This window comes from Jaculus jaculus, chromosome 8, assembly GCF_020740685.1.
Source record: "Jaculus jaculus isolate mJacJac1 chromosome 8, mJacJac1.mat.Y.cur, whole genome shotgun sequence".
Lineage (NCBI taxonomy): Eukaryota > Metazoa > Chordata > Mammalia > Rodentia > Dipodidae > Jaculus > Jaculus jaculus.
The window spans coordinates 108,659,853-108,670,917 of record NC_059109.1 but is presented as its reverse complement, the minus strand read 5'-3'; the positions used below and the strand labels follow the sequence as shown (position 1 = coordinate 108,670,917).

At 47.4% G+C, this 11,065-nt stretch overlaps 1 protein-coding gene across 2 annotated transcripts in view; it reads right to left on the bottom strand.

Moving 5' to 3' along the window:
* Positions 1-307: 307 nt before the first annotated feature.
* LOC101615383 (adipocyte plasma membrane associated protein) overlaps positions 308-11,065 on the bottom strand; it is a 31,929-nt gene continuing 21,171 nt past the window's right edge. For both annotated transcript variants that reach the window (XM_004668037.2, XM_045157167.1), the window contains exons 5-9: positions 9,391-9,507; positions 7,836-8,010; positions 7,213-7,347; positions 6,608-6,800; positions 308-1,469 (exon numbers count right to left, since the gene is read on the bottom strand). In XM_004668037.2, coding sequence (XP_004668094.1) covers positions 1,260-1,469; positions 6,608-6,800; positions 7,213-7,347; positions 7,836-8,010; positions 9,391-9,507 — 830 coding nt within the window. In that variant the 3' untranslated portion in view covers positions 308-1,259. The remainder of the gene's footprint in view (positions 1,470-6,607; positions 6,801-7,212; positions 7,348-7,835; positions 8,011-9,390; positions 9,508-11,065) is intronic.

The window sequence follows — 11,065 nt, the reverse complement described above, 5'->3', positions numbered from 1 at the left end:
TTAAATGCTCTCCTGAGTAGTCTAACACTCAAGAAGGAAAGAGACAGATGCCAACAGCATAGGCTGGAAACGGGGGGCAGCTCTAATGTCAACTTACCCAAGCTGAATCCATACTGGGAGCTGCCAGCTGACCCTGTGTGCCAGGCAAGGTTCCATAACTTCCTTTCTGAGCAAATCAGATGGCTGCTTGGCCTTAAAACACCCTTACCAAAACAGTATTATAAGCACTACTAAATAAAGCAAAAAGAAAAAAAAATAGAGAAGAAACTCTCTTGAATTATCAAGGCCACTTCATCAAAAAGGTTACTTAGCAGAAAAGCAAAATTTATCATCATTTATTATTATCAAAATTAAGACCAGTGTGTAGACGTAGTTATCAAGAAATAAGCAACGTGGGGCTTATTATACTAGTGTAAACATTACATCAACACATCACTATTCACATCTCTTGGTCTAGAGGTGAGGAATCAAGGCGTAGAAAGAACATTCCTAAGTCCACTTCTGTGTAGGAACTGACTTGCTGGTTATCTAATTCCAGTGGGGTAGGTATTCACAGAAAGAAACCCTGTGGAGTTTTCTCGGCCTCTAGAATTGGTATGCTTTTCTGATATACACTCAAGTCTTGAAAACCTTTGGTGTGAAGGGAGGCCAGGCCACAGCAGGTGCGAGTGGGAAGACCCCCTTTTTACCATGGAAGAACACCAGGGTCCCAGGGCCCATATCCCACACAACCCCTGAGAACAGTATGTCTTAGCTTACATAATCCCTGCCAGTTGGCCTCAACACTAGCCCTTCCATGCCCCCACCAAAAAAAACAAACAAAAAAAAGATGACATCACTTTAGGATGAAGTCAACGGGGCTGGCAGGACAGAACCAGCACTAGCAGTAAGGTCCCTGGGCAGCTTGTCCCCTGCACTATCCAGCAAACCCCGAGCCCTGTGAAAAGTACATGAACTTTCTCAAGATCTAGAGGATTCTTGTTCTTAGAGAATGTGTTTTTTAAGAGAAAATGGTTTTCTATGAATTCGTCTTCCCTGCAGCAGGTATGTAATGCTTCCCTCTAAAGGAGGCATCAAGCCCAGCTGAGAGGCAGCTCTCTGGGGCCCAAACACCCCAGGGGTCGCAGTGGCTATTCCACTGCACCTTTGAGGGCTGACAGGAACACGGGTACAGAGCTGCTTCCGCAGCTCCTCCTGGGCAGGGTGTGGTAGCCAAGTGTGACGAGTCCTGGCATGCACATGGGCAGCGGCTGGGCTAGCTAAACAGACTGGAGGCTGAGTCTGCAGATGAAGGGGGATCTGAAGGAGCCAAGGTATAAGTGTCCATCATGCTCGTGCACTTCACTGATGTAGGTGACCACCAGCCCATTAGGATCATGCAGGCTTCTCCGGAAGGCACCGCTGTCACTGATTTCAAGGACGAGGCTGTATCGTGGCACAAACTTCATCACCGTCTCCTGGCTGAACAGCTGGAAGGAAGTATGCAGAGAAGAGCTTACCTTCTGACTACTGGATGACTTCAAGCAGGCTGACCACATGGCTCCTCACCACTTAAGAGTGGCCCATGCCTGAGAACAGGGAGGACCATGGGCAGAGGCAGAATCATGCTTAACCCCATGCAGATCAGGCCAAGGAGGCTGAGCGCATAAAGGGACAGCAATAACCTCGCTAAATGGAGAAATGCAAGTCATATCCCAGGAGGTCACCACACTGAAGCCAAGGCTGAGAACCATCTTGGCCTACCAGAATACTGGGTCAGAACCAGTACAGCTTAATCTGAACTAACCACAAGTCCTCTAATCAGGTTAATATCCCAGAAGTACAGAGGCCAGCAGAATTTTCAGAAATGTTCACATTCACAAAGCCTGGGAGGGTTAAGTCATCACATCTACCCATCATATCCTGGGATATGGCCCCTGAACAAGCCCATTCTGCTGCCTTCCTTGCAGGCATGCCCAGTGCAGTGCTTAGTTAGGCATCTCTGGCACAGCTATGCTCAGATTTTGACTCACAGGGCTGATGAAGTTTTAGGCAGGGAAAGGTTGATTATGTGGCTGAGCAGGACAGGTGTGTGCAGAGGACAAGGGGACCACAGTGGCTTAGACTAGATGATCAAGAGGGTCTGGAAGTGTCCCTGTAATGGAGCAGCCTGGTACAGGCTGCCAGAGCCCATGCAGGTTAGGAGAATATTCAGCAGGGGCAGTGTGGTATACAGACCATGGAGCCCTGAGGGGGAAGATCAGGTTTTAGCATTTGGCCAGGGAAGGGTCAACCCAGTGTGGAGTCCAGAGTCCAGCAATTCCTCAGAGATTCCTCAGAGGAGGACAACAGACACTGTGTGATTACACTTATAGGAACTAATTAAATAATGCGTACATGGCTGGGAGTGGTGGCACATACCTGTAATCTCAGTACTTAAGAGGTGGAGGCAGGCATAACATGAGCTCCAGGCCAGCCTGAGCTATTATACAGCAAGAACGTGTTTCAAAAGCAAAGGAAGCCGGGCATGGTGGCACACGCCTTTAATCCCAGCACTCGGGAGGCAGAGGTAGGAGGATCACCGTGAGTTCAAGGCCACCCTAAGACTACAGAGTTAATTCCAGGTCAGCCTGGACCAGACAGAGACCCTACGTCGGAAAAAAAAAAAAAAAAAAAAAGCAAAGGAAATGTATGACGGATAATGGGATCCAAGTCCTCACAGCTAGACAAGGAAGGTGTAAGCATGGGAGAAATGAGAGAACTAGACTATGGGCCAGTACTGGAGCTACTGACACACTCCCTCCTGGAGGGATGCTCACAAGACTCACAGCTAAAGAAGGAAGCTCAGAATATGGCAAGATGCACAAGGCTCTTTCCCAAGATTATCAAACAATAAACTGAGGAGAGGCTAAGCTGCCTGCAAACTGCATGGAGCTCTAGGGGCACAAGGTGCGCTTCTAGATGCTGATGCTGCCTTTGAATCACCATAATCTTGTTAGTAACCCCAACACCTCAACAAATGCACTGGTCACTCAGCTAGACTTGAGTGGAGTCTTTCTGAGTGTGTGTCTCTTGTTGGTGCCATGTGTGGGGTGCAAAAAAGCCTGTTCCCATCTCCCCAGGAAAATTAACACAGCAAAGGGCCGAACCTGCTGGGTGAAAGACAGCAAAGAACTGACCCAAGAATGACAGAGCTGTGTACAAAGGAGGCACTGAAGGGCCCCACTGGCCAGAGCTGGACAACACACACACTCAATAAATAATGACAATATTACAATCACTAACAACATGGGACGCCATGAGAGAGCACTCACAGCTATAAAGAGCTTCCACACAAGAGACTCACAAACACAGGGAAAGAACGACTTCATAGTGCACAAGCCTGGCTTTCCCTGCGAAATCAAGGATTAAGCTTACCTCTAATGGAGCCAGCTAACGCCAGGTCCCTTGACTCTCAATGTTGGGCCTGAGTTTACTCATGACACATCACACACCCCCACATGGAAGGACACCCTGCAGTACAACTAACCTGCTAGATTCTAAAGATCAAGGTAAAAAACTCGGAGCAGGTCTGCTACAGACTTAAGGAGAGTAAAGAGACACAGCCACTGCCATACCTGATCCTGCTTCGAATTCTTTTGTAATCAAGGATGTTGGGAAAACTGGCCAAAATGGCCAGCCAGACCATACACCTGCAAGGTGTCCACTTTCCTTGGTGGTAATGAAGGTGAATGCCTTGCTATGGAAGAAGCTCACTAATGCCATCTGAGAGCCTTGTGCCTCAAGTCAGTAATTAATTTGCCAAAAATTAATGGCAAAAGGTTTCCTACCAGCCTTGCTCCTCTGTAACTTTAATAGTTTCAAAACTAAAGCAGGGCTGGAGAGAAGGCTTAGCAGTTAAGGTGCTTGTCTGTGAAGCCTAAGGACTCATATTCAACTCTCTAGGTCCCACGTAAGCCAGACACACAAGGTGACGCAAGTGCACAAGTTTGCGCACACACACAAGGTGGAGTTTGATTGTGGTGGCTGGAGGCCCTGGCATGCCAATTCTCCCTTGCCCCTTACATAAAAAAACTAAAAAGTAAAAGAAAAAAGTCTCTAATGCTTTGGATTGCATTTTCAATAAAACTAAACCTTCTTTGCAAATCTACAGGCCTGTGGCCTCCTCCTCCTCCTGCCATCTCTTTCTCTTTCTCTGGAGACGCCCGCCCCAGGGACCCGCGGTCAGCACTCTCACAGCCCTGGAGCGCGCCCTCCAATCGGGGTCAGCTGGCTCCTTGTCACACAGCCTCAGCTCTCTAATCATTCTTCCAACAGCAAGCACTTCCTGATGCTTCCTATGTGAAAGCTATTTTAAATGTTGAAGATAAAGCAGGGGAAAAAAGTATTCTCCTTATGTGCCTGTAATCCTAGCACAAGGAAGAAAGAAGCAGGAGGATCAGGAGTTCAAGTCACCCTCAGCTGCATAGCAAGTTTGAGGTTACATTAAAAAAAAAAAACATAAAAAAAGAAAGGGGGGATGGAGAGATGGCTTAGTGGTTAAGGCATCTGCCTGCAAAGCCAAAGGATCAGGGTTCAATTCTCCAGGACCCACGTAAGCCACGTGCACAAGGGGGCACATGTATCTGGAGTTCATTTGCAGTGGCTGGATGCCCTAGCATAGCAATTCTTTCTCTCTCTCTCTGCCTCTTTCTCTTTCTCAAATAAATAAATAAAATATATTTCTAAAAAAAGAGAGAGAGAAAGATGGAGAGGGAGGATGGGAAGAAGAAAAGACCATGGTCTGATGAGGCCCATGTTCTAGTCGGGGTAGACACAGCCCCCAACAGAAAGCAGTAACAACCCCATCCCTGCTAGAGGAAAATTGACAGCTACAGAAACCAAGCACTGCCTGTAGTTGGGGAAAGGCTTTCATGTGTACATTCTCACGAACTTTCTCAGCACCTTCCCATTTTATACATGAAGTGATTAAGGCAAATAAACAAGTGACATGCCTAGTGTATTCTAAACCCCTTTCTGAGTCCACTCTAATTCTGCCTCCTCCTGAGTCCCAGTAGGAACCAAAGCTGGCAAAAAGGATGAGGTTTCTTAGCAGCTCATACTGAACTTGTGTCACTGGAGGCCATGGGCCAGCCTGACTGAGAAGAATCATGAGGTTTGTCACTAGGTTCATGAGTACAGACCTACACTGTGACTTATTTAGTGCTGCCTGCCACCTACAGTACTCCAACTCACAAATATTCTATTCAAATATAATATTCAAATATTCAACATCAATCTCAAATATCTGTCATGTTATAAGGTGATTTCTACAAGTTATTCCTTCACAGTTAAAACAAGTTGGAGGGCTGGAGAGATGGCTTAGCGGTTAAACGCTTGCCTGTGAAGCCTAAGGACCCCGGTTCGAGGCTCGGTTCCCCAGGTCCCACGTTAGCCAGATGCACAAGGGGCGCACGCGTCTGGAGTTCATTTGCAGAGGCTGGAAGCCCTGGCGCGCCCATTCTCTCTCTCTCCCTCTATCTGTCTTTCTCTCCGTGTCTGTCACTCTCAAATTAATAAATAAATAAAAATTTAAAAAAAATTAAAAAAAAAAAAAAACAAGTTGGAACATGGTATTTTGTGGAAGACACTGAGAAACTAGCAGGATGATGTATATTTAAAGGCTGCATTGGGGCTGGAGGGATGGCTTAGCAGTTATGGCATTTGCCTGCAAAGCCAAAGGACCCAGGTTCGATTCCCTAGGACCCACGTTAGCCAGATGTACAAAGGGGATGCACACATCTGGAGTTCATTTGCAGTGGCTGGAGGACTTGGCGCACCCACTTTCTCCCCCTCTCTTTGTCAAATAAATAAATAAAAATTATATATATATTTTTTTCTTTTTCTTTTTTTAATTTTTTATTTTTTTTAAATTTTTATTTATTTGAGAGTGACAAAGAGAGAAAGAGGCAGAGAGAGAGAGAATGGGTACACCAGGGCCTCCAGCCACTGCAAATGAACTCCAGATGCGTGAGCCCCCTTGTGCATCTGGCTAATGTGGGTCCTGGGGAATCGAGCCTCGAACCGGGGTCCTCAGGCTTCACAGGCAAGCGCTTAGCCGCTAAGCCATATATATATATATATATATATATATATTTTTTTTTTTTTTAAGGCTGCATGGACAGAGCTGTGCTGGCACTGGTGGGGTGGGTGGGTGTTGCTAATGGAAAAGACTTCAGTGACAAGGTCAGAAGGTAGAAGCCCGTGGAGCAGTTAGAAGGAAGTTGCTTATAAATGTGGCCACAAAAGGGAGAAAGATACACTCAAATATCCTTCTCTGTGAAGGAAGCAGGGGGAGGGCACCATACACAGACTTAAATAGCCAGGGCAGACAGGGAGTGGCAGAATGAACAGGTAGGGGAAGCCACACAGGACAGCGAGGTACCAAAACTACCCAAGAAAGAAAAAAAGGGTGTGTATGTGAAATGTTTAAAATTCTACTTCAGAACGAATAAAATATGTTTATAAGTAGGTGCAAGTACCAAATACTGTAAGTAGAAGTAAAACTTTTAGGTCTATACAAGCCAAAAAAGATAATTATTAGGATCATTTTCCTCTTGTTTTCTAAAATTACAGTTTTCATAGTTACCTTAAAAATCATTCTTTTAATATAAGGCTTCTCAGATAAGAAATCTATCAAGGAAAACCCAGGGTTGGCACGAATGGATGACATGGCAACCCAGTACCCTCCAGAGCTGCTGGGCCGGATGTTGTCAGGAAATCCAGGCATGTTCTCCACAAACATATCTGCCCCTCCTTTCATCAGGCCAGACACATAGACTCTGAAAAACATACCCACACCAGTAATGAGCAGCAGAAAAAATTTAAGGAACAATTTTTAGTCAAGCATAAGAATAACTAGCCTTGGCCTAAATATAAGGTATGGAAAGTCTGTAAGTGTGTATGTCATGAATACAAGCACTGCTCTGAAGACACCCTGGAGGACCGCAGCCACAGTCTGGCCACACAGGCAAGTGAGAACCACAGCCCACCCAGAGGAGAAGGGACTATTCAGGCGGTGTGACATCACGACACAATGCCAGTGATCTTCACAAAGGCTGAGACATGAGGAAGGAAACTCAGCCTTGCACTGCACTTTATAAACAGAGGGGTACCCTCAAACCTCCATCCACATCAGTTCCATCACAGCACGATTTGGAGAGTAACTGATGGCCAAGCTCCTGTCGCACGTACCTTCGTATCCTGGCCATGGTTGTCTCTGCCACTAGAACAAAGTCTTCCTCAGGAGAAAGCTGGACTCCATTAGGGAACCGCAACTGGTCCAACAAAACCTTCACTTCCTTTGTCACAGTATCATATTCCAAGAGGCTGTGCAAAGTCCAAAGCAGGGGTCACATGGGGGAGAGCTCACCATCTCCTATGGGCTCAAAGCTCTGCTCCCCCTCTGGACCTTCCGGGCATAAGCCAGGGAAAGGGACTCATACTGGAGGGCAGGACCCTCTGCTTGGACCTAGTCCCAGGCTGAGTGGTGGTGGCTCTTTCCCATTCATAGCAGTCACACAGAATCCCCTCTTGCTGACCTGGAGCTAAGTCAGCTGAGGGAGGGCCAGCTTTCAGAGGGGTGACCTGCCCATCTGTAATTTCCCCATGGTTAGGCTGTCTGCTTCTTTTTATTTCCTCAGAGGTTGTGAGAGCATCCTGAGCCATCACCTACTCCAGAGCCATTAAAGTCTTGTCCTAGACTCTGACACAGTGCTCAGAGACCCTCCCGTGGTGCCCAGTAGCACCTCTGCTGCTGTCGCCTGTCACCCGTGGTGACCCACTAACTGAGTGGGAGGCCTGAGAGGAGCACTTGCCGTCCATCGTCGGTGCCCTCCATCACCAGGAGCAGGTAGTCGCGTCTCTGCCACTTGCTGCTGGAATCCGTAAAATAAATCTTCCTCCCATCCCGAGTGATGGTGAGGTCATTCACAAAGGACATTTTCTTCCCCTCAATGGGCGTCTCGGAAGATAGCAGCACTTTCACTTGACCTCAAATTAGAAAAAGAAAGATTCACTGTCACTCTCGAAACCTGCTTCTCAACAATTTCAAAATATTAAGTAGCTTGACTGATGTTTAAGAAAAAAAAAACTACAATTAGCTTTTTCCTGTGTTACAGTAGGAACAGTGCATTAACTGTCGGCTGCTGATCTTTTCTAGACTGATGTCATCAAAGGCACAGTCCTTCCTGCAAGGACGGGGATCACTTTCTGTAACTGAGGCCAACGACTTTGAACAGTTATTGGTGATGTGGAGTGGACTCAGTCATGTGCTTGCCATGCAAGAATGAGGACCTGAGTTTGGATTCCCAGCATTCACATCAAAAGCCAGGTGCAGTGGTACACACCTACCATCCAGCTCTAATGAGGCACACATCTAATGAGGATTGTTGGGACACACTGGCCTGCTAGTCTAGCCAACTTAGTGAGCTCCAAGCCAGTCTCAAAGAAAAACAAAATGAGGTGAAGAGTGATTTAGACGGACACCTGACAATGACCTCTGACCTTGCTGTCGGACCTCGCCTCAAAGACCACACTGCCCATCACACAAGTCTATCAGGAGCAGTAGGCTATTTATTTTCTTCAGAAATGGGAAATGTTTCACTCATCTGCTTTTAATCGAGCAGCAGCAATGATGAGTTTTAAAAACTAGCTGGGCATGAGAAGCATGTGTCTGTGGTCCTGTGTAAGAGAAGGGTGTGAATCAAGGAATTTGCAGCCAGCGCAGGAAATTCAATGAAACTCCAATCAACACTAAAATAAAATACTAGAAAGGACATTTATTGGGTGCAAAGCTCTTTCTATACATAATCTTATTTAGCCCTTCACAGCAATCCCACAAGGCAGGTCCTACTATTACTTTTTCCTTCTGTAGGAGAAAATAGGAACAGAGGCCGAGTAAGCTGCACAGTCACAACCAGCAGAAACGGAGCTGGGGCCCCGCAGAAGGCCGGTCCACAGTGCCCACAGTCAAGCCCCACACCCAGTGTCCTCCGCGGCACGACCTCCATGAAGAGAGGACAGAGCACTGTTCTAACACCGGTCAGAGGGACATCAAGGTCAGTCAAGGGAGAGGATGGAGGAGTAACTACAGAAAGAAGGATGAGGGGCAAATGCCCTCCACATGATTTTCCTGCGAGCTGGTGGCTAAAATACAGATGCAGAGGAAGCCAGGGCGGACACCAAGGCGGCCGCATACAGGAGCTCTGAGGTGAGCTCTTCTCTATAGGAGATGCTTCCAGTGCTTCTCAATATGTGAGAAAACATGTCTCCAGTGGACTGCTCTTAACAAATTTTATCAAATCTGTTCATGCACATATTGCTTGAAAGACCTAAAATCATCATGGAAAAAAGTAAATCACTGTCACATACGTTTCCGGGGATTGACTTCAAACAGTCCCTTGTATGCATCAACCACAAAAAGAGTTCCATTGGGTCCTGCCCTGATGCCCAGGGGTCTCCCACAGGCCGGCTCATCATCTCGGGTCTCTAGGAAGACAAACAATAGGGATCAGTGGCTGCCCCGTAATCTACCTGTGCTCTCCTCATAATTTAAGTGTCTCTCCACATCTCCCTAAATTTATATCATGCTGTACAAAAGACCACAGCATCAGAATTAGACCTATCCCTGCAGGGGCTCTTTGTAGGGTACATAGTGCAGTGTGCTCAGTTTAAGTGCTTGCTGCAGGTGATACTCCAGAGTACTCACTTCAGGGTGCTCGGCATAGGTGCTTGCTATAGGAGCTATCACAGGGTCCTCACTGAAGGTGCTCACCACAGGGTGCTCAGCATAGGTGCTTTCTATAGGTGCTATCACAGAGTACTCACTGAAGGTGCTCACCACAGGGTGCTCAGCATAGGTGCTTGCTATAGGAGCTATCACAGGGTCCTCACTGAAGGTGCTCACCACAGGGTGCTCAGCATAGGTGCTTGCTATAGGTGCTATCACAGGGTACTCACTGAAGGTGCTCACCACAGGGTGCTCAGCATAGGTGCTTGCTATAGGTGCTATCACAGAGTACTCACTGAAGGTGCTCACTACAGGGTGTCTGGCATAGGTGCTTGCTATAGGTGCTTTCATGGAGTACTCACTGAAGGTGCTCACCACAGGGTGCTCGGCATAGGTGCTTGCTATAGGAGCTATCACAGGGTCCTCACTGAAGGTGCTCACCACAGGGTGCTCAGCATAGGTGCTTTCTATAGGTGCTATCACAGAGTACTCACTGAAGGTGCTCACCACAGGGTGCTCAGCATAGGTGCTTTCTATAGGTGCTATCACAGGGTACTCACTGAAGGTGCTCACCACAGGGTGCTCAGCATAGGTGCTTGCTATAGGTGCTATCACAGGGTACTCACTGAAGGTGCTCACCACAGGGTGCTCAGCATAGGTGCTTGCTATAGGTGCTATCACAGAGTACTCACTGAAGGTGCTCACTACAGGGTGCTCAGCATAGGTGCTTTCTATAGGTGCTATCACAGGGTACTCACTGAAGGTGCTCACCACAGGGTGCTCAGCATAGGTGCTTTCTATAGGTGCTATCACAGGGTACTCACTGAAGGTGCTCACCACAGAGTGCTCAGCATAGGTGCTTGCTATAGGTGCTATCACAGAGTACTCACTGAAGGTGCTCACCACAGGGTGCTCAGCATAGGTGCTTGCTATAGGTGCTATCACAGAGTACTCACTGAAGGTGCTCACCACAGAGTGCTCAGCATAGGTGCTTTCTATAGGTGCTATCACAGAGTACTCACTGAAGGTGCTCACCACAGGGTGCTCGGCATAGGTGCTTGCTATAGGTGCTATCACAGAGTACTCACTGAAGGTGCTCACCACAGGGTGCTCAGCATAGGTGCTTGCTATAGGAGCTATCACAGGGTCCTCACTGAAGGTGCTCACCACAGGGTGCTCAGCATAGGTGCTTGCTATAGGTGCTATCACAGGGTCCTCACTGAAGGTGCTCACCACAGGGTGCTCAGCATAGGTGCTTTCTATAGGTGCTATCACAGAGTACTCACTGAAGGTGCTCACCACAGGGTGCTCAGCATA